At 53.5% G+C, this 22502-nt stretch overlaps 3 protein-coding genes across 3 annotated transcripts in view; 2 read left to right on the top strand and 1 right to left on the bottom strand.

Moving 5' to 3' along the window:
- The window catches only part of LOC102568511 (zinc finger protein 11), a 35172-nt gene extending 31413 nt beyond the window's left edge, over nucleotides 1-3759 (top strand). Inside the window, 1 exon segment of the mRNA XM_059718979.1 lies at nucleotides 71-3759. Within this exon segment, the coding sequence (XP_059574962.1) occupies nucleotides 71-1251 (1181 nt within the window). The 3' untranslated portion in view covers nucleotides 1252-3759.
- Nucleotides 3760-11603: 7844 nt separating this feature from the next.
- On the bottom strand, nucleotides 11604-20937 carry LOC102569515 (zinc finger protein 287). The gene is made up of 5 exons (XM_059718929.1): nucleotides 19945-20937; nucleotides 18847-18971; nucleotides 18184-18310; nucleotides 16353-16469; nucleotides 11604-15233 (listed from the first exon to the last, which is right to left on the bottom strand). Exons 1-5 carry the CDS (start codon nucleotides 20489-20491, stop codon nucleotides 14437-14439), a joined length of 1713 nt encoding a protein of 570 aa, XP_059574912.1. The 5' UTR covers nucleotides 20492-20937; the 3' UTR covers nucleotides 11604-14436.
- A 974-nt stretch (nucleotides 20938-21911) lies between these two features.
- On the top strand, nucleotides 21912-22502 carry LOC132245843 (SCAN domain-containing protein 1-like). Its single transcript, XM_059718977.1, has one exon. It carries the CDS (start codon nucleotides 21993-21995, stop codon nucleotides 22500-22502), a length of 510 nt encoding a protein of 169 aa, XP_059574960.1. The 5' UTR covers nucleotides 21912-21992.

Genomic DNA, 22502 nt, shown 5'->3' on the forward strand with positions numbered 1-22502 from the left:
CGTGCAAAGAGCTTCACTTCTTCTTCCAGGCTGGCTCAGCACCAGTGTATGCACACAGGAGAGAAGCCACATCGGTGCTTAGATTGTGGGAAGAACTTCAATCATTCCTCCAGCCTGGCTCGGCACCAGCGCATCCACACAGGGGAGAAGCCACATCAGTGCTCAGAGTGTGGGAAGAGCTTCACTCAGTCCTCCAGCCTAGCTCGGCACCAGCGTATCCACCCAGGGTGGAACCCATATCAGTGCTCCAAGTGTGGGAGGAGCTTCACCTACTCCTCCACGTTGGCCCAGCACCAGCTCATCCACACAGGGGAGAAATCACATCGATGCTCAGTGTGTGGGAAGAGCTTCCCCTGGTCCTCCAGCCTGGCACGGCACCAACTTGTCCACACAGAACAGAAGCCATATCAGTGCTCGGAGTGCGGGAAGAGTTTCACCCGATCCTCAAGCCTGGCTCAGCACCAGCATATCCACACAGGGGAGAAGCCATACACATGCTCAAAGTGTGGGAAGAGCTTCATTCACTCCTCTAGCCTGGCTCAGCACCAGCGTATCCACACAAGGGAAAAACTTAATCAATGCTCAGAGTGTGGGAAGAGCTTTACCTGCTTCTCCAGCTTAACCCAGCACCAGCGTATCCACACAGGAGAGAAGCCACATCAATGCACGGAGTGTGGGAAGAGCTTCGCTCAGTCCTCCAGCCTGGCTCAGCACCATCGTAGTATCCACACAAGGGAGAAGCCACATCAGTGCTTAGAGTGCGGGAAGACCTTCACTCAAGCCTCCCGCCTGGCTGAGCACCAGCGCATCCACACAGGGGAGAAGCCGTATCAGTGCTCGGAGTGTGGGAAGAGCTTCAGTCGTTCCTTCAGGCTGGCTCAGCACCAGCGCATCCATACAGGGGAGAAGCCGTATCGGTGTTCAGAGTGCGGGAAGAGCTTCACTCATTCCTCCAGCCTAGCTGAGCACCAGCACATCCATACAGGGGACAAGCCATATCAGTGCACCGAGTGTGGGAAGAGCTTCACCCAATCCTCCATTCTGACCCGGCACCAACGTGTCCACACAGGAGAGAAGCCACATCAGTGTGCTGAGTGTGGGAAGAGCTTCACCCAGTCCTCCAACCTAACACGGCACCAACGTGTCCACTCAGGGGAGAAACTACATTAGTGCTCACAGTGTGGGAAGTGCTTCCTCCACTCCTTCAAACTGGCCTTGCACCAGTGCATGCCTGTCCAGGTGTGTCCATAGTTCTGCCAGCAATACAGGAAGGATTTGAGGAAGTATACCTGCTCAGCACTCACCAGTGTCTACATACAGGGAAGCAGTCTCACACTGGTGCAGTGCAGCAACAATTGACCTTTCATTCAGCCTTTCTAGGACACTGCAGAGCCCAAAGGACACAGAGGCTGACCTCTCAGGTTTGCTGAGGGGTTGGGGTTAAATGGAAACACCGCAGGCAGAGGGCAGCCCTGATGCTGGGGGACCTGTGAAGAGATGATCTTCACATCAGCCTTGGAGCCTGTGTCATCCTCATTGTTCTCTAAAAGTAGTCAGTGCTTCCAGGCAGAGAAGAATTGCCTTCAAAATAGGATGCTCTTCCCAACTGGATCCAAATGACATCTGGTGACTTTCTTTGGCCAAATCCCAGCTTTGTCCTCCCTCTTGGTCCCAGGGTTTGGTATGTTAGGTTCTTGAGTTGCAGGAAGGAAGACACTGATGTCTGGGGAAGCATTCCTTGCTTCTAAGCAACCCTGACCTTGCCTTTCCTTCCCAGCACATCTCCCCTCTCCCAGGCCTGCATATTCACATCGGAGTCTGCAAGAAGCCTCTTCTGCCACCCCGTGAGCCCAGTGTGGTGGATTTTGCTGCTCAGCCCCTTGTCAGAGCTTTGCGACACCAGGTGCCAGCTGCCCCCTCCTCTCCTTCATAGACTCGTAGAAAATTAGGGGTAGAAGGGCCTCCGGAAGTCATCTAGTCCAACTGCCTGCTCCAAGCGGGACCATCCCCAACTAGATTATCCCAGCCAAGGATGGAGATTGTATAACCTCTCTCTGAGTTACCTCTTCCAGTGTTTTAATACCCTCATAGTGTAACACATTCTTCCTAACATTTAAGCTAAACTTCCCTTCCTGCAAGTTGAGACCATTGCTCCTTGTTCTATCATCTAGCTCCACTGAGAACAATCTAGTGCTATCCTCTGTTGAACCCCACTTCAGGTACTTGATGGCAGCTATTATGTCCTCTCTCAGTCTCCTTTTCTCCAGACTAAATAAGCTCAGTTCCTTCACGCTGTCCTCACAAGTCATGTCCCCCAGGACCCTCAATATTTTTGTTGCCTTGTGCTGGACTCTCCAGTTTGTCCACATCCTTTCTGCAGGAGGGGGCCCGAAACAACACAGGACTCCAAATGTGGCCTCACCAGTGCTGAATAGAGGGGAATAAATGACCTACTGGCAACACAGCCACCAGTGCAGCCCAGGATGCCGTTAGCCTTCTTGACAACAAAGGCACACTGCTGGCTCATATTCAGCTTCTTGTCCCCTGTCACCCCCAGGTCCTTTTCTGTAGAGCTGCTGCCCAGCTAGTCCCTCCCAGCCTGCACTGGTGCATGGGATTCTTCCATCCTAAGTGCAGGACTCTGCCCTTGTCCTTGCTGAACCTCATGAGATTTCTTTCAGCCCAATTCTCTAATTTGTCGAGGTCACTCTGAATCCTCACCCTACCCTCCAGCATATCAACTACTCCCCCATCTTGGTGACAGATTCCTTGTTACTCAAGCCCCACAACTTAACGTGATATCCTTGTGGTTGGTCTCTCTCTCCTCTCCAGAGCTGTGAATTGGGAACAGATCAGGGCAGATCTCTTATTTCCTAGCTCCTTCCCTTTCCATAAATTCACCTCAATTCCGGGGTTGTTGCTCACCCTCAGGAGCAGGAGCTGGTCACCCTTGAGGCATTACACCCATGTCCTATGCAACAAGGACCCTGCCCTTTTGAATGAACTTCTGGCTAGAAGGAAATACGGTCTCATTTCTGGGTTAAATGCAATAGTAGGGGTAAAGGAGGTGCAGCCTGTGACAAGTTCTGCCTCTTCTGTGGAAGGGTGGGGAAAGAAGGAAGGCACCCATCGTGTGGGTGAAATGCAGCACGTTGTAATTTCCCATTGGGAATACTGAGGCTTCCCTGCTAGTGCCAAAGCCATTTGGCTCCATGAGTGTCCTGTAGGGGCTACTCCAACAGGTTCCTGAAGAAAAAGGCCCTGGAGGTTGCAGTGGACTATACACTGAATATGAGCCAGCAGTGTGTCCTTGTTGCCAAGAAGACTAATGAGATCCTGGGCTGCATGGGTGCATGTGTTGCCAGTAGGTCAAGGGAAGTGATTCCTACCCTCTGTTCAGCACTGGGGAGGCCACATCTGGAGTCCTGTGTCCAGTTTTGGGCCACCACTACAGAAAGGATTCATAGATGCTAGGGTCGGAAGGGACCTCAATAGATCATCGAGTCCAACCCGCTGCATAGGCAGGAAAGAGTGCTGTGTCTAGATGACCCCAGCCAGATGCCTATCTAACCTCCTTTCGAAGACCCCCAGGGTAGGGGAGAGCACCACCTCCCTTGGGAGCCCGTTCCAGACCTTGGCCACTCTAACACTGAAGAAGTTCTTCCTAATGTGTAGTCTAAATCTGCTCTCCGCTAGCTTGTGGCTATTATTTCTTGTAACCCCCGGGGGTGCCTTGGTGAATAAAACCTAACCAATTCCCTTCTGTGCCCCTGTGATGAATTTATAGGCAGCCACAAGTTCACTCTCAACCTTCTCTTGTGGAGGCTGAAGAGGTCCAGGTGCCCCAGTCTTTCCTCATAGGGCTTGGTCTGCAAGCCCTTAACCATATTAGTGGCCCTTCTCTGGACCCTATCCAGGTTATCCACATCCCTCTTGAAGTGCGGTGCCCAAAATTGCACACAGTACTCCAACTGCGGTCTGACCAGCGCCCGATAGAGGGGAAGTATCACCTCCTTAAATCTGTTCGTCATGCATGTGCTGATGCACGATAAAGTGCCATTAGCTTTTCTGATGGCTCGTCACACTGCCGACTCATGTTCATCTTGGAGTCCACTAGGACTCCAAGATCCCTTTCTGCTTCCATGCCACCCAGCAGGTCATTTCCTAGGCAGTAGGTGTGCTGGACATTTTTCCTCCCTAGGTGCAGCACTTTGCATTTCTCCTTGTTGAATTGCATTCTGTTGTTTTCTGCCCATTTGTCCAACCTGTCCATGTCTGCTTGTAGTTGTTCCCTGCCCTCCGGCATGTCCACTTCTCCCCACAGTTTTGTGTCATCCGCAAGCTTGGACAGAGTACACTTCACTCCCTCATCCAAGTTGCTGATGAAGATATTGAAGAGTATCAGTCCAAGGACCGAGCCCTGCGGGACTCCACTGCCTACACCCTTCCAGGTCAAAACCGACCCATCCACCACGACTCTCTGGGTGCGACCCTCCAGCCAATTCGCCACCCACCGGACTGTGTAGTCATCCAAGTCGCAGCCTCTTAACTTGATCACCAGTATGGGGTGGGATGCCGTATCAAAGGCCTTCCTGAAGTCTAAGTAAACGACATCGACCCCTACTCCTGCGTCCAGGAGTTTTGTAACCTGGTCATAAAAAGAGACTAAATTAGTCAGGCATGATCTGCCTGCTACAAACCCGTGCTGGTTTCCCCTCAGCATAATTTTTCCTGCCGGGCTCTCGCAAATGTGAGCCTTGATAATTTTTTCAAAGACTTTGGCAAGGATGGATGTGAGACTGACTGGCCTATAGTTGCCTGGGTCCTTCTTCCTCCCCTTCTTGAAAATGGGGACCACATTGGCCCTTTTCCAGTCCTCCGGGACCTGGCCCGTGCACCACGAGTGTTCAATGGATGTGGAGCAATTGGACAGAGTCCAGTGGAGGGCAACAAAATGGTGAGGGGGTTGGGGGGGCATAACTTATGAGGAGAGGCTGAGGAAACTGGGCTTATTTAGTCTAGGGAAGAGAAGACTGAGGGGATATAAAGGCCTGTGCAAATAGGGAACTATTCGATTTGGATTTGGATTTGGCCGATTTGGATGCCAGATTCAATTCAGAGATCTGAATCATTTTTTCTTTTTGATTCAATTGAATTGCTTTGGAAGATTCGGAGCTGATTTGGAGATCTGGCCATAAGGTATGATGGGTAATCAATGAAATATGTATAATGTTTTTTGGCAGATTTGGATGAAACTTGCAGGGGTGGTAGCCTCTGCCGAGAGCATGAAGCCTGCCCAGTTTCAAGGTTATAGGTCAGGGGCTTCTGGGAAACTGCACCTCAAACTGCTGACAAGCAAAACTCGTGTCATGTGTGTATGTTAACCCACAGTGGGGTGAAAACTGCACAGGTGGTAGCTCTTGCTGTGGCCACGAAGCCTACCAAGTTTCAAGGAGATAGGTGCAGGGGTTTCTGTGAAACTGCACCTCAAGCTGCGGACAAGCAAAACTCCTGACATAGGTGACACTGTGTGTGTTAAGGTGCAGTGGGGTGAAAACTGCAGGGATGGTAGCCCCTGCTGAGGCCATTAAGCCTGCAAGATTTCAAGGAGAGAGGTGCTGGGGTTTCTGGGAAACTGAACCTCTGCACTTTTACCTGTGCTGCTACATCCCCCTAACCCCCTGCCCACCCCAGCCTGCACCCTCACCCCCTGTTGCCTCCATTTCCTTTTCACTGACTGGCTTTCTTACCTGCATTGCATGCTAGGCCAGCCTCTGGCTTCTTTATTATTCCTGCCATCCAGGACCAGAAGACACACCAACTGCAGGTGCTTCCTCAGCTTGACAAAGGGTTTTTCAACCCGAAAGCTTCCTAAGATATGTATTTTTTAACTATTTCCGTTTTTTTCATAATAAACATATAAACATAAAAACACAAGCCATCACACACCACGAGTAACATATATCCAACACAACATCTTTACTTCTTGTCAATTCCTTTATAAGAAGAAAGGCTGTGACAGTTCTGCCTGGGTGCCTTCGATGCTGCTGGCGCTATTGGTGTTGAGCCAGCTGAGTTATTTGGACCTGCTGTTGTTTACAGTGGTGGACCAGACTGAGGATGTAAGGGAGGAGGAGGCCTCACGGGGGCACGCTACCATGTTGTGCAGAGGTCCCAATGCCAGGAAGGGCACACGTGAACACATACATAGTCCCACAAGCACCCATGTCACGAGTTTTGCCTGCCTGTGGCCAGAGGTGCAGGGCCTCAGAAACCAGACTCCCCCTGCACCTATCTCCTGGACAGCTGGCAGGGTTCATGGCTGCAGCAGGGCCTAGGAGACCTGCAGTTTTCACCCCGCTGTGCCCTAAGACAGACCTTGTCAGTTGCACAAGCACCCATGTCACAAGATTTGCCTGTCAGCAGCCAGAGGTGCAGGGCCCCAGAACCCAGAAGACCCTGCACCTATCTTCTTGACAGATGACAGGCTTTGTGGCTTTAGCAGGCCTGCAGTTTTCACCCCCCTGTGCCTTAACACACACATAGTGTCACCTATGTCATGAGTTTTGCTTGTCAGCAGTTTGATGTGCAGTTTCTCAGAAACCCCTGCACCTATCTTCTTGAAACTTGGCAGGCTTCATGCTCTCAGCAGGGGCTACCACCCCTGCAAGCTTCATCCAAATCAGCCAAAAAACAACAAAGTTATAGATATTTCATTGATTCTCCATTATACCCTATGGCCGAATTGCCAAATCTTTTCCGAATCAATTCAGAAGCTCCGAATTGACTTGGACAGCCTGAAGCTTCTAGCGATTCAATTCAGATTTGTAGATTCGGCCTCCAAATCGTCTGAATCAGCACCTTAATTCCCTGCCATGCTTGACACCACCAGAAATATTACCCAAACAAGGTTTTAGTCCCAGGAGCGATCAGACATCTGCAGCTGCCCCCATGTCTGCATCCAGTTCCTTCAGTCCACTGTCCTGGCAGACCGAGCCAGTGAGATCTCCAGGTCCACTATGTGCTCCTCTGTGTAGGGCTGGGCAGGCTCCACGGCACGCTGCTCCCTTCCCCTGTTAGTCCAGCCTCCAGCTTCCTCTTCCATTTTCCCTTCTGTCCAGCCCCAGGGATTTCTGGGAGTAGCTGTCCAAACTCCCAGTGAGCACAGCTATGCAGACTGCCCTTGGTTCCTCCTGTTGTTAGACACATTATATTCACCGTATACTAAAATATTTGCATGTGGCCAAAACCCTCAACCAGAGGCAGCTTTGCTGGGGTCACCGTTTTTCTTGTCCCACTTGAACTTTCAGAGCATGTAGAAATGGGAAGGCGGATGCTCTTTCCCAGACAGTGGAGTATGACACTTACCTGGCACCGGGACCATAGGAACCTAGCCCCATTTTGAAGCCACAAAACATTTTCACACCACCTTGCCAATGGCTCTGCTGTCTGTGCCACCACCTGGAAGAAGTCCATGCTGAAGAGCAGGCTGCCTTCATGCGACCACTGTGTCAAGTCCAAGGTGGGGTTCTCTTCACTCAGGGTAAGATTTATATGCCCTTATGTCTAGCCAAACCCATGGTACTGTGTTTATACCATGATTCATTGTTAACCGGCCATCCTGGAATGGAGGAAACCTGTCAACTAATCACCTGTTACTTTGGTGGCCAGTGAAGGCACCTGTGGTCTCTACCAGCCCCTTTCCATTCCTTCTCGGCCTCTTGTAGGCTAAGATCAAGCATGGTTCTTCTCTGATTGAGTGGGTTCTCTATGTTCTGGATGGTGACATAATTACTAAGATGGTGCACTACATCCCATGTGTATGTCTATCCTAGTGTCACCATCCTTTTTAAATGTAAATGTGGGACACCTGCCCACTCCCCTCCACATACCTTCCCAGACTTGTATTCATACATGTACCTCCCAGATTTGGGCATTGACAGATGTGGGCTCCCTGCCGTATGCTCAGGGCTCCCCACCCTGCTTCCCTTTCCCTGGAAGCCCCGTGCCAGCCGTGTGCCCCCTGCCCATCTGGCAGCAGCAGGGGACACAACTCCATGCTGCCTTACCCCTGCTGCTGCTGGACAGGCAGGGGCACATCACCCTGGTGTTTCAGGGTCCTTATGCAGGGCAGCAGGGTGGGGAGCCCACAGCCAGCATCTGCCCCATCTCACACAGACATCTGGGGGGGTACGTGGATGAGCTCTTTATATAAGCAGAACTTGGTATGTTGGGAGATGAACACTCTTGTAAGGATATCAGGGCTAGGGGCAGATGGTGGTACAAAGAGAAAAGTCCAGTACTAGGTTGGGACATAACACCCAGATTAAGATGCGGAACAAGTCCATAGTGCAGGATGACTCAAAATATTCCAGATATTTGTGGAATGTAATATGTAACTTATTTAGATCACTGTATAAAAGGAGAATTAGAAAGCATGGGACCATTGAATTACCGTCAGGTATCCTACATGGTGTTGTACTGATACTTGTCATGGGCACATATGCAACATCTTGTCTGTCAGATCCCAGCTGTGTTTGGGCCCTGGCTTGTAGACAGTAAACCTGCCCAAACCTTTGCCAGTTCTTTAAGACAAGATTGGTGTTGGGATCTTCTGGCTATGACTTTTTGATAAAACCACAGTCAAGGAGACTTCAACACTGAAAACATCTAACTAACATGGAGAGAGGACAGAGACACTGCTACCAGGTACTACAGCAGTACTTCTGGGGCTACCTCATTTTCCAACAAGACCACAGTGCTCTCAGAGGTGCCTCATAAAGAACTAGGCCTGGAAGGGACTTCCAGAGGTCATCTAGTCCAGCCCCCTGCCTGAGGCAGGATCATCCCTCTCCAAACCATCCCATGCAATCATAATTTCAACTGTACGTAAAACTGCCCTTAACCCTGATGCAACATAGACCTGACACCCTAATCTGCCACAGGTAAAATGGAAAACATGGCATCTGATGTCCTCCTTCTCTAAAATGTCAGTATATACTGAAGAGCTCCAGGGCAAATGACCATGCCCTTCCCCTCTAAAGAAAGACAAAAAACTCACAGTCCATACTGTAACAGGGTGGCCTCTTCGTGAGGTCTGTGCCGGCCTCTGGGGTAACCTCTCGGCTTGCTCCCCTGCCATGCCTTGATAGAAAAAAATGAAAGTTGTTACTAAGGTGGAAGGCTACCCATTTTCTTGCCCTCCTGATCACTGGGGCCTTACTACATGCTTCGACCTGCCCTTACATGTGTCCCATGCCTCGCAACCTGTCCAACTTGTCACTTGGATTTTGTCAACTCTGTATTTAGAATGGATCCAATGCAAGAATCTCCAATGCCAATGGAATCATCATCAATGCCAATGGAAAGAATCCACTTCACTTCTCCACTCTCCTCCCCGATAGCACCTCGGTCATCTCCTAGCCACTCTGGCTGTCTGCCTGGCTTTCTGATTCAGGTGCACCTAAAACTCTTCTTCTCATCGACTTCAGCATCTCTTGGGAGATGCTCCAAGGTGCCCAAAGTCCTGCTTTCTTCCTGCAGCCATTTTCTGAATGATGCCTTTTAACCCTTGCCAGCCCCCTGGATTTGTCCATTCTACCAAGCTAGGTTTATGCACCATGCATTTGAAGTTTGCGCTTCCCCTTGGCCTCCAATAAGGTGTTTCAGATGCCTCCTAGGCTGCCAATTGGCCCCTTAACTACATCTGCCAGAAGACGTGAGGACCAGCAGATCCTGTAGGGTCAGCCTGGATGGCTCTCAGGGCCTCTGCAGCCTCAGAGTTGCAGGGACTAAGCCTGGCCTGGCCTGACTTAGGCCATCCTTCTCCTGTCTATGCAGATGCTGCCTCATCAGGCCAGGCCTGGCCTGGGGAGCTCTATGGAGATCCCATTTCCTAGTTGGTTCTAGTTCAGGAGCCTGGATCATGGGGCCCTGGGGCAGTGAGGCTGGACCAGGGAGGATGGTGGGGAGCTCTGACCTTTGCCCTTTCTCCCAGGTCATCTACACCCTGTGCAGTCCTGCAGTCTCTTTGCTTCATATCACCAAGCTCCTGCGCCAGTACAAGGACGCCAAGTCCCTGGACACGGTCCTGCAGGACTTCCTGAGCAGCAATGATGAGCAATGCCCAGGGGCCCTGAGGCAGGGAGACCTGTGCCAGCTGGACACCTCAGTGCCATAGCGTTCCCAACTGCAGGCATGTGGGTGCCTAGAGGCTCTTTGCCCTGTGTGTTCACTGCAACTGCACTCTCCTCATGCAGGGGTCTTCAGTGCCTGGTTCAACCATGTTTCTGGCTGGTTGGGCCTGTGAGGCCAAGAGGACTTTTTCTACATCACCTACAAGGAGCGGCTATGGGTATGACCCTGAAAACACCTGGCCCTGGCCCTGACCTAGAGCCAGAGGCCAGTTCTCCATCATCAAATTGAGCCAGGCAATACAATATAAAACTCTGAGCTCACCTTCAAATCTTTGCTTTTCAGTCTTGAACTACAGGTCTTGTTGAACAGATGGACCCAAAGAAGCACTCTTTCTAAAGCCTAATTTGAAAGATAGGTGAGAAGTCCTGGAGATCTCACTGGCTCGGTCAGCCAGGACTGTGAACTGAAGGAGCTGCACTCAGACTTGGGGGCAGTTGCAGGTGTAGGATCATTCTTGGGATTAAAAGCTTGTTTGGGGAACACTTCTGGAGGTGTTGGGGGGTGGAAGGGAATTAAGGTGCTGGGGGTATGGTACCACAATGTTGCTGTTTCTTTATCTTTTGCCTGTTCCCTCCCTTTGGCCCATTGACTTGCGACCCTAACCCTTATGATTTCTATATACAAGTCGGAACTCCCCCTTGCTTCTTGTGCCAGTTTCTGGGGTGCAGGTTGGCAAATAGGTTTTTGTCATCCACAAGAACCTGTACTTTGTGCCATGGCTCTTCAAAGTATTGCCACCACTTCCTGAAAGCCACTCTGATGCCTATGAGTTCACAGGTCAAGATCTCAAGATTTTTCTTCTGCTGGGGTAAGTTTGCAGGAAAAGATGCAGTGATGCAGGATTTGCTTTGGGCCCTGCCATTAAAAGAACACCACACCTATTACAGTGCTGGATGTATCCATTTCTACCATGAATGACCATTTCAAATATTCAAAGAATATCTGGGCTTCCACAGGTCAGTAAAACTGGAGATTTTTACTTAGTAGGGTGGGGGGAGGACTAGCAATAGTTAGCTACCTAGAAACCTGACAGATGGCCAGGTGTGGAAACTGCAGATGGGCTCTAAATCACCACCTCCAACTTCACCTTGCTCAGCAGCCCTTTGGGTGACTGGAATCTGAACCAAGGGGAGAGAAATAAAAAGGGAAGTTCTACTGGTTTTATCCCATCTGGTGGGAACGCCATTATCCAATAGGAACTAGAGCCTAATATAGCTGTGGCCATGGGTTTAAGTGGAGACCTAACTGACCAGAAGGACCCCAGCTGGACTTTACCACATTCTCGGTCACTTGTGCTGGGGTCGGACTCACTCCACCACCACCCTCAGAAGCCACAGTGGGGGCAGGCGGTGGCCCCCTCCAGCAGGGCTCTGATTTTCTGTTTTAAAAAAAAAAAGGCCAAAATATATAGGTATTTAGAACGTATTTTATTATGATTGAGGGACTGGTAGGATTTGAAGCTGTTTAAAATTGTAGATATATCAATAAAACATTGTGTTAAACTGATACAGATATAGAGAGGCATTTTATTTTAATCATGGAAAAATGTGAATTTGGGGTTTTTTAATCACAGAATTTGGGATTTGGGGGAAATTTCCCCCTTCCCCTCCATGACCCCAGATTAAGTCGTACTCTTTTTTGGAACTGGAAATATGGTAACCCTGCATAAGCATTTGTCATCAGGGCCCTGAGCAGGGTTGAATACGAGCAAAGGAGGCACCTAAGTCCACTAGGGTCCCTGCTGCCTGCTTCTCAGTCCGGTGACCCAGACTGTCCCCAAGCCCTGGAGAGTCCAACCCCCACTCCCTAAAGGCTTACGTGTATCCTGCTGCCAGGGCTGCTCCCACTACCCTGCCTGGCTATATGCTGAACACGTGCATGTGCGCACACAGATGCACATGGTGCTCCCTGCTTCCATTTGCCCCAAGTAGCCCTGCATTTTAAAGCAGGAAACAGAAAACTCAGATCCCAAACATGCTCGGTGCTGGGCAAGCCAGGAGATGTAGTTCTACCTACCAACATCCATGTTGAAAAAGGACTATCAGAGGAAATCCTGGACGTTTGTATTTAAAAAAACTGCCCAGATGGAGGTCATAGGACTAAAAAAAAAAGGACATGTCTGGGAAAACCCGGATGTATGGTAACCCTTATCATGGAGGGTACTTGTACATATGACAAATATTGCCCATTTTTGTTGTTTAATTGTGCCACACTTAACACATACAGGGTTTTTTGTGTTTTATATGAGTTCTGTTATGTTGCAAACTAAACCACATCCGCATATAGTTTAGTTTGCAACATAGCTACTTGAAAAAATTGCAGCCTTTCATCTGACAGCTGATGCCTCAGCTGTGGGAGAAGTGGCCTGAAGGCAGAAGGGGCAAGGGGCCTGATCCTTTTTTTTTCCCCCATGGAGCCTGACCATCTCTCCCTCAGCCAGGGGGTGAGCTGCAGGCAGGCCAAGCATCCCCTGACCTGTGGGGGGCCCGGTTTTTTCCTCCACGGCAGGCAGGCCAAGAGCTGCCCCAGCTCGGAGGCGCCCGATCCAATGCTTCAGGTCTTGCAAAGAAACATCAGGGAACCTTAACTGATCAGCAACCATGCTCCCCTCTTGAAAAGGGTTGGTCAGGATTTCAGTTCTTTTGACACACACTCCCTCACTTACATGCACTGCCCCCGACCTTTACCGCCCATTAGAAATTCAGCAAGTAACAGACACACTGACAATGTGTTGAACAAACTCCCATTCCCTCCCTTCTATCTGTGGCCACCTCCAATAAGACAAACCAGCCCTTCTCCCAAACCACTGAGCTTCATTCCTCAGTCAAAAGGTTATTTTCTTAAACACTAATATAGGGAAACAGGGAGGGGACAAGTTTTATAAGCTGGGGGGGTATCAGCAGAAAGGACAATTATAGAAATGAATGAGTGTGTTCCAACATGGGTTATTATTAAGCACATGGAGCAGCCCCTACAGGGCACTCATAGAGCCAAATGGCTTTGGCACTAGCAGGGAAGCCTGTTTTCCCAGTGGGAGATTACAACATGCTGCATTTCACCCACACGATGGGTGCCTTCCTTCTTTCCCCACCCTTCCACAGAAGAGGCAGGACTTGTCACAGGCTGCACCTCCTTTACCCCTACTATCACATTTAACCCAGAAAAGACCCTACTCTACTCCCCCCGGCCAGATGTTCATTCAAAACCACAGGGTTCTTGGCTGCACAACAGGACATGGGCCTGATGCCTCAAATGTGACCAACTCCTGCTCACGAGGCTTAGCAAAGACCCCTGGACTGTAGTGAATCCTTGGGAAAGGGAAGGGGCTGAGAAACCACAGGCATCTTTGATGAAAAGGGTTCTGGGCCCTGGTCTGTTCCCATGTCACAGCTCTGGAGAGGACATAGTGACCAACGCACAGGGATATCATGTTAAGTTGTGGGGCTTCATTACCAAGGACTCTGTTACAGAGAAAGGCATGAAAGGAAGGAGGGCAGGGGGGAAGCTTGCACCTGGTGGTGCAGAGGTCTGATGGGCTGAAAAGCAAAATCTGCCAAAATTGGGCTCATGGGGTAGCAGCAGCAGTTTCTTGCAGACTCCGATGGGCATGTGCAGACCTGGGAGAGGGGTGATGCGGGGGGAGGAAAGGTAAGGTCAGGGTGGAAGGCAGGGAATGGTTCCCTAGCAATAAATTTTCTCCTTCCTGCAACTCCAGAGCTTCAAATACAAGAACCCTGGGGCCAGGAGGGAAGTCGAAGCTGGGAGTCAGCCAAAGACAGTCCCTGGGTGTCGTTTGCAGCCAGCTATCTTGGGGAAGGCACCTATTGTGAAGGCAATTCTTCACCTGCTGGGAGCGCTGACTGCTTGTAGAGAATGATGGGGATGGCACAGGCTCCAAGGCTGATGCAAAGATCTTCTCCTCACAGGTTCCCCCAGCACAGGGGCTGCCCTCCGCGTGAAGTGTTTCCTTTTAACCATTCACCCACATCGGGCTTGGGAGGCCAGCCTGTGTCCTTCGGGTTCTGAAGTGCCCTCGAAGGAATGAACAAAGCGTGAGCTGTTGCTACAGTGCACCAGCATGAAACTGCTTCCCTGGATGCAGACACTGCTGGGTGCTGAGCAGGTATACATCCCCAAATCCTTCCTGTATTGCTGGCAGAATTATGGACACTCCGCACAGGGATGCACTGGTGCAAGGCTAGTTTGGAGGAGTGGAGGAAGCACTTCCCACACACAGCACTAATGTGGTTTCTTCTCTGTGTGGATGAGCTGGTGCTGGGTCAGGTGGGAGGATCGGGTGAAATTCCTACCACACTCCGAGCACTGATACGGCTTCTCCCCTGTGTGGATGAGCCGATGACGGGCTAGGGTGGAGGACTGGGTGAAGCTCTTCCCACACTCCAAGCACTGATGTGGCTTCTCCCCGGTGTGGATGACCCGGTGCCGGGCCAGTTTACAGGGTCGGTTGAAGCTTTTCCCACACTCTGGACACCGATATGGCTTCTCCCCCGTGTGGATGAGCTGGTGTTTGGTCAGGTAGGATTGGGTGAAGCTCTTCCCACACACCAAGCACTGATGTGACTTTTCCCCTGTGTGGGTAAGCTGGTGTTGGGCCAGGTTAGAGGATCGGGCGAATCTCTTTCCGCACACCAAGCACTGATGTGGCTTCTCCCCTGTGTGGATAAGCTGGTGCTGGGCCAGGTTATAGGATCGGGAGAAGCTCTTCCTACACACCGAACACTGATGTGGCTTCTCTCCTGTCTCTCTCAGCTCAATAAATTGTTCCCTGCACCCAGGGCTCTTTCTAGGCTCTGTCCCTTCTCTGCTCTCATGCTCAAATGCAGATGGTACCTGGTTTATTGCTACATTCTCCTTCTGGTTTTGTGGCCTCCCCTGACTCTTGTGCCATTGCTCTCTCTCTGATCTCAGGAAGTCCATCTTGACATAACTCCCTAGGGAAGCCCATGCTGGCTCCAGGTCTGCAGGCCCTCCCACAGGAGGTTGCTCCTCAGCTCTGCTCAGCATCCAGGCACCTCCTGCATGGGGAAGAGAAACTCCAGATTAGTGCCTACCCTGTTGGCAAAGGGCAAACGCTACTATTCCTTCTGCTGGGCTGGACCTCAGAGCAGGCTTGGACTTGGCACTTATGTTCCCTCAAGAAAACAAGGTCTTTCTGCCAACACCCCAAGTGCTGGGGGCGAGGGAGGGGTAGGTCCCTGTGCCCAGCTAATGTTCCCTACTTGGTGGAGTTCAGAGTCAGACTCTCAGAGTTTCTGGCCCAGCTCTCAGCACCCATCACCTCAGGCCCTTCTGGGAGAAGCAATGTGGAATGCGTGTGTTAGGGCAATGCCTGAACAGCTTCAGGTTCTAATGGGCTGAGAAGGAGGAAAGGAGTCAGAGCTGTGGCTCTGTCTTCTGAGAGGAGCAGGGCTGTGCTTCCTGACTGCTTCCAGGGAAAGGTCTTGTGCAAGGAATGCACCCAAGGAGCTCTCCTCTGTTGAAGGGTCTCAGGTGACCTCCATGTCACAGGAGTCTTCAAAGGGTCTAAAGCAGAGGTTCCCAACCTTTGGGCCGTGAGGGGTTGGCTGCTGGTCCGCAGGACGTATGGCTGCCAGACCAGAAGTCTGGAAGTGACCAGCATACTGTGGACCAGCAGCTAACCCTTTTTTATACTGAGTATAAAGTCACTTCCAGACTGCAGTACACTGGTCCGCAGTTTGCTGGTCTGCGGTCACTTCCAGTCTGCAGTTTGCCGGTCTGCCATCTAAAAAGGTTGGGAACCATTAGTCTAAGGCATGAACCTGAATCTAGACTCTGTGATAAATCTCAGGCTTTGTGATACTGAATGCCGCACGGAGGAAACAGGAAGGTGGTAATTCTGGTGCAACCATGGGGGATTCACTTCCCCACACAACCTGAAATCTTGTGAATCCCATCCGTGCCATGGAGCCCTTGATAAAACTCTTCTGGGTTCCAGGTCAACTTGACCAAGAGAAGCCAGGAAAAGCCTCAGCTTCTTTCTTGTCCAACACGACTGGCTACGCAGAGCATCTGTATAGCATGCTGATTTCAATGGGGGACTACAAATCCCATCATACCCTGGCACTCTGGGCTTCACTGATAGTAGAGCCAGGTTGGGGATAGCTACAACTGACCTGGCAGGAGGTCCTCTGATCTTGAGATTTCCCCATGGTCCTCACCGTCACAGACCCAGAGCTCCACCTGTCCTTCCTGGATGCTGCAGATTAAGTCAGGTGTGGGACCTTGATATCCTGTTTGGGCAGTGGTTAAACAGGGTTAGTGACTGGGTACTAGATGTAGAATAACCAGGTGGGATTTGGGGAACGGATCCAATAAACTCAAGGTTTCTACTACGGCCTACTATGGACAAGGGAGAATGGACCTTTAAGGTGAAAGAGAAGACACAGCAAGGAGAAGCCTTCAAGAGATGATGGTCTTTGTCACCCAGGTTTTGGAGGGATGGTCATAAGAAACAAAGCACAAACCACTCCTGAGCATTAAACTGACAGAGTCACCAGGGACAGGTGTGGAGATGTACATCTTGGATCAGTAGTAATGAGCAGAAACACAAAGCTTTTACTGTTTTCAAAGTACCAAAAAGAAGAGATATTGGAGAGACTTATAGATGTTTAAGATCTATCTTATCAGTGTTATTCCAGGAAAAGGAGTGAAAATGAGTGTATGGAAGGTTTAAAGCAAGGACTTGTGGCAGCGAAAAGCATACATGACAGGTATCTGACAATGAGACTTTTTGTTTGGGGGGAGAGAGTAATTCATTACCAAGGACAGGAAAGGATGATTTCATAATACCTATAGCTGCAAGTGAGTAATCATCCCCTCCATTGGGAGGATTGTACCCGAAGGGGAGATGAGTGCACAGCTTGGCAATACTACAGGTTTTACCATAAAGTTCCTGGGAGTTGTGGATATGGAAAAAAGAAGGCATAAGGAGATATATTTCACAGTATATAAAATGTCATAATATAGAAGTGGTCTATATGGTCTTTGTTGAGCTAAAGAAAACATTAAGGCACTTTCCTAAGGAAATCCTCTGGGTGAAAGGGAGGGAAAAAAAAGCACCAGAAAAGCAGACCTAGTAAAAGGTAAGTACCTCAACCCTGCGCACAAATCAGAACAAGCCCCTGTATTAGAGATCTTCTGGAAAGGAAAAGTGTTTTTTTACTAGGTCTGGCAGCTAGCTCACTTCTTTTTATCACAATGATGGGTATCTGATCTGCAGAGGGATTTCAGGACGAGTACCAGAAAATGTTTGAGAATGGCAGAGGGAGCTTGAGAGCACAGGTCTTAACAAAAACACAGCAAAGCCAGAGAGTGGTCTATGGACATGAAGATGTTAAGGGGGGATGTGGGCAGAAGCTTCCAGTGACCCATGGCTAGAAGTACCTGGGTATCATCACGTCTACATATGTCACCAGAGGAGGAGTTGAGGAAATGCATCATCCACCTGTTGTAGCAGCAGAGCCTGATAAGACTTTCTATTCACTTCTGCTGGGTCATAACAACAGGAGAAAGGGGATTTAGATCTCACAGAACTGAGCATGCTAGGATTGTTAAAAGTGTTTGGAGAGGACACTCTAGGCCAGGCAGGGAAGAAATCAGAATCATTCCCCAAGGAACAGCTCTCAGTGCATTTATGTACAATGAACTGGAGAGATGAACATGCTGCAAAGGCAAAGGGAGATCATGTTATCAAGAAACTGCTGCATGTGGAAAAACTAGGAGTTATGAGAATGGGGAAGACACAAGTGAACGTGGCTGGATCAAATGAAGGCAGATATATCAGTCTGAAACGTGAGAGAGGTCTGATCACTGACAGAGCAGTGGGAGGAAGTGGATTAAAACCCGTAGCCAAAAGTTCATGAGGATGAGACTGTTGAAACACAGATGACTACAAAACTCCAGAGCTCCCAGAACTCCAGGGACAAGCAAGAACCAGAGCTTTACCCAGAGAAACGAGGGCTTGGTAATTCTTCAGCATCTGGTCCTGGTAAAGCACCTTGTCGTCATCATCCAGCAGCTCCCACTCCTTCAGTGTGAAATACACGGCCACGTCCTCAAACACCTCCCAAAGCTGCAGGCACAAGTGTTACATCATCAGTGTCTCCTCTTCCAGCTGCTTCCAGCCCCCACAGCCCTGTCTGGGATCACTCTGTGCTACAATTAATTGCAATCATGGCCATGACAGGTAAGGGCACACACCATTCCCCAGTCTTCAGCTGACATGTGATGTGGATGCTGCTGTGGACCCAGGCGTTCATGTGTCACAGCTTTAGCCCAGCTCACCACGTTCTATTTTGCTCAGTCCTTTGACCCTGGGCAGCAGTTTTAGGGCAGGGATCCCTGGCTCCATGCACTGTAACCAGGCCTTTCCCAAGCCACACCCCACCTGGCTTTCTACAGGTGGGAGGGAGCTCCTGCTAATGCAGCTTGGTGTGTTTGCAGCCTCCATCACCACAGGTTTGTCTCTTTGCTCCCCAGATTCCTACAGCACCCCTGGCTCCTCCTGCCCTCTGCCCCAGCTGTGCAACCACCCACGACTGAACCGGGTGCCCAGCTTTCCTCCAAGCTCTCCCCCTGCTTTGGAGGCCTGCCCTGCCCCCTCCGCACTTGGCCCGGCTCAGATGTCAGGGAGCTCCTCTCCTCCGGTCTCCCTGGGGAAGTCCTCTGCAGCTCCAGGTTTCCAGGCCCCGCCTCAGGAGGCTGCTGCTCCGCTCTGCTCAGGGTCCCAGCACCTGCAGTGGGAAAGAGAGTGCACAGGTTAGCGCTGGTGCTGCTGGCACAGGGGAAGGCCTGCTCATCTCCTGGACTGGCCTGGGACTAAGCATGGTGGAGGCTTCAGTGTGAGAAAGGAGCAGAAGGAAGACTCAAAGTCGCACAGCTCTTGCTAACAGACCTCCACGGGCATGAGGCTGGAGATGAGTCCCAATAACTGTGTCCCAGTGTCAGGTGGTGAACACACCACGTCAGAGCCTGCAGGGACATCACTCCGGGGAAAGAAGCTCGAGGGATGTTGGGGGCTTATCAGCGTGCACATGTTAAGGGAGGGGGAGGGGAAATGCAAGGTCAGTCTTCTCCAGGGCACGTGAAATGTTTCCAGGAGAACTGGGGGAACAAGAACCGCTGATCTGTTGGAGCACTGACCCCACCAAAATGCTGTGGCAGAGATTTCTCCACGGAGGGACGCTGCCTCCTGCTGTTGCAGGAAAAGAGAGAACCAGCGCCCCTTCCCTGCTCCTGGGGAAGGGCCTCGTCTGGGGCACCAGCCTGAGCAGCTGTTGTCTGCTGACACCTCCCCGGTCTCCTCGGGTCCAGGGGACTCTGCAGCAGGACAGAGCCCTGGGTTAGCTGCACCGGGACCAGCCGGGGGCCACTGGGGAGTCTCATTTCCCTGACACCTGCACCTGCCCCGTATTGGGCTCAGAGGGCTCGCGGGGACAGGAGAATGGGGCCAGTAAACACTGACTGTAGGAACATGAATGACATCCCTCATTGTCACCATGGCAGCATGACAAGGCCCAAGCAAGATACAGCCTCTCTGTGCTGGGAGCTGCACACGCAGGGATCAGCTCTGTCCCAGCCCAGCCACCTCGGTATGAACCTTGCAGCCTGGTCACGGGCGGGGCAGACACGCAAGCATCTCCCCCATGTGCAGGACAGACACTCGGGCACCCAGACCCACGTGCAGGCCTCCGTCCTGGACCTCACCTGGCTCCTGGGGGGGCGAGGGATCCTCTCTGGGGATGTCAGATGACTTGTCCTGAGGCCCCAGGTTTTCAATCTCTCCTGACTCCTCCAGGTGCCTGTCAGTATGACGGGCCCATCCACCAAGAACATTGGGATGGGGAGAGCAGCACCCATGACCAGGATGAAATGATTTCCACTGGAGCATCTCATCTTCCTCCTGCCCCACCAGGAATCCCTCGGCCAGGGTCGCAGCTTCAGCGCAGGTCTCCACGCCGCGCCCCCACTCCCAGCTCTGCATCTCCCGGGGCAGGATGGCCAGGAACTGCTCCAGCACCACCAGCTCCAGCATCTGCTCCTTGCTGCGGCGCTGGGGCTCCAGCCAGCGCTGGGCCAGCTCCCGCAGCCGGCTAAAAACCTCCTGCAGCCCCTTGGCTTCCAGGCAGCGGACGGCCCGGAAGCGCTGGCGCCAGGTCTCTGGGGTGCGGAGGTCGTGCCGCGGTGCTGTCTCTGGGGGAATCTCAGGGTGACAAGGTGGCTGCACGGCCTGATTCATCTCCTGCCCCTGCATCTCCTGATGTTGGACCGGCTCCTCCTGCAGCCGCTGCTTTACTGGCTGTGGTGCCGACCACCCTGGGGACACCCCGGCCCGGATGACACGAGGGACGTGTCCTGCCCCCTCCGCTCCTGCCCGGAGCCGCCCCGGTGTCCCCTCGGGCTGCCCGGGAAGGCGCAGGCTGCCCCCGGCGCCGCCGACACCGTCTGCCCGGGAGCCGCCCCGTCCCGCCGGGGCCTGGGCTCGGGCTCTCCCCGCGCTCGCAAGCGCTGCCCGCAGCGGCCGGTCCCGGGGCCCGCGGGGAAGGAGACAGGCCGGACGTGGCCGGCCCCAGCCCTGGCCGGATCTGCCGGAGCAGCCCTGGGGGCTCCTGGCTCCTCCTGCCCCGTACGGGCTGCGCCCCGCGCCCCCGGCCTCCCCGCACGTGTCACGCCCGGAGCCTCCGCCTGCAGCGCGGGCAGCGCCCCCCCCCGCGCCCCGCACTCCCAACCCCAGCGCTCCGCCCCTCGTCTTCCTCCCCTGCCCCTCCCCCTCCCCCTGCCCTGCCGCGGGGGCTGCTGGGAGCTGAGCCCAAACCCGCCTCCTCCTCTCCTTAACCCTTTGCTGGCTGGGCGGCGCTCCGCAACGCAAGTACCGCCCTGCCCGCTGCCGCTCGGGGGGAGGGAGCTCCTCCGCCTTGCAGACCGGATCGGGCCCGGGCCCGGGCCCGGGCCACACCCAACAAACGCAGTGGGATCTTTATTATATACAACCATATACAGAAAAGAAGCCGAGGAAGAAGAGTACACACGCGCGCAGCCCCCCCCATTAACAACAAAACCAGCAACTGAGATGCCGTCTCCAGGTCCCGGCTGCGGCGGCCGCTCCCCGCGCAGCGCGGTCCCGTGCCCGGCACACCGCCTGCGCCTGCCCGCCGGGGCGGAGGGGCCTCGGGCAGGGCGAGCCGGGCGTCCCCGCGCGGGCCGGGCTCGGGCCACTGAGGCCGGGCCGGGCGGGAGGCTGCCGGGAGGTCGGGGCGCGGGGGTCTCCCTGCGGAGACGCGGGGAGGGGCCACCCCGAGCGCCTGCCCGAGCCGGCACGCGGCTCTGCCAGCAAAGGGTTAACGGGGGCGGGTCTGCGCTCCGCTCCCAGCAGCCCCCGCGGCGGCGGGGGCGGGGCCGGCCCGGCCCGGAGGACGAGGCGGCTCTGCGGTTTGTGCGGCCGGCGGGCGGGGAGTCGGTGCCAACCCGGGCGGGGCGGGGCGAGCCCCCGGGGGCGGGCGGTCCGCGCTGCCTCCTTCCCCGCGGGGCCCGGGACCAGGCCCCGGCGGGACGGGACGCGGGAGCCCGGGGCAGCCTGCGCCTTCCCCGCCAGCCCCGGGCAGCCGAGGGGACGCCGGAGGAGCGGGAGCCGGGGGCTCCGGCCAGGACACGGGGCTCGTGCCGGCCCGGCGGGGACCAGGTGCGCGTGGCCGAGGCGGGCGGCATTACAGGCAGAACAGCAGCAGCTGCGGGAGGAGCCGGTCCGAGGCGGGGAGATGCGGGGGCAGGAGCGGAGCCAGGCCATGCCGCCCCCGCCTCAGCCCCAGGACCCCTCGGAGACCCCCCCGCCGGCACCGGGGCACGACCTCCCCGCCCAGCACGCCTGGCGCCAGCGCTTCCGGGGCCTCCGCTACCGGGAAGGCGCGGGGCCGCGGGAGGTGTGCGGCCGGCTGCGGGAGCTGGCCCAGCGCTGGCTGGAGCCCCAGCGCCGCAGCAAGGAGCAGATGCTGGAGCTGGTGGTGCTGGAGCAGTTCCTGGCCATCCTGCCCCGGGAGGCGCGGAGCTGGGAGTGGGGGCGCGGCGTGGAGACCTGCGCCCAGGCCGTGGCCCTGGCCGAGGGGGTCCATGTGGGGCAGGCGGAAGATGCAAATCATCATGTGAAAGCATTTCACCCTGATCGTGGATGCTGCTGTGCCCGTCTCCGTGTGTTTGGGGGATGTTCCCTCCCAGATCCCAGCTCCCCGGTGACGTGTGTTTATCCCGTCTCCAGGTCACGCCGAGTGTGA

The sequence above is a fragment of the Alligator mississippiensis genome, chromosome 15 (assembly GCF_030867095.1).
Source record: "Alligator mississippiensis isolate rAllMis1 chromosome 15, rAllMis1, whole genome shotgun sequence".
NCBI classification, from domain to species: Eukaryota; Metazoa; Chordata; order Crocodylia; family Alligatoridae; genus Alligator; species Alligator mississippiensis.

Excerpts from the sequence above, each read along its gene's own strand:
- LOC102569515 (XM_059718929.1), bottom strand. The coding sequence starts at position 20,491 with ATGCAGGGGCAGGAGATGAATCAGGCCGTGCAGCCACCTTGTCACCCT. Across the intron at positions 16,470-18,183 it reads CCAAGCCCTCGTTTCTCTGG|GATATCAAGGTCCCACACCT; the intron begins GTAAAGCTCTGG and ends CTGCCCAAACAG. Across the intron at positions 15,234-16,352 it reads ATCAGAGGACCTCCTGCCAG|GAGGTGCCTGGATGCTGAGC; the intron begins GTCAGTTGTAGC and ends TTCCCCATGCAG.
- LOC132245843 (XM_059718977.1), top strand. The coding sequence starts at position 21,993 with ATGCGGGGGCAGGAGCGGAGCCAGGCCATGCCGCCCCCGCCTCAGCCC.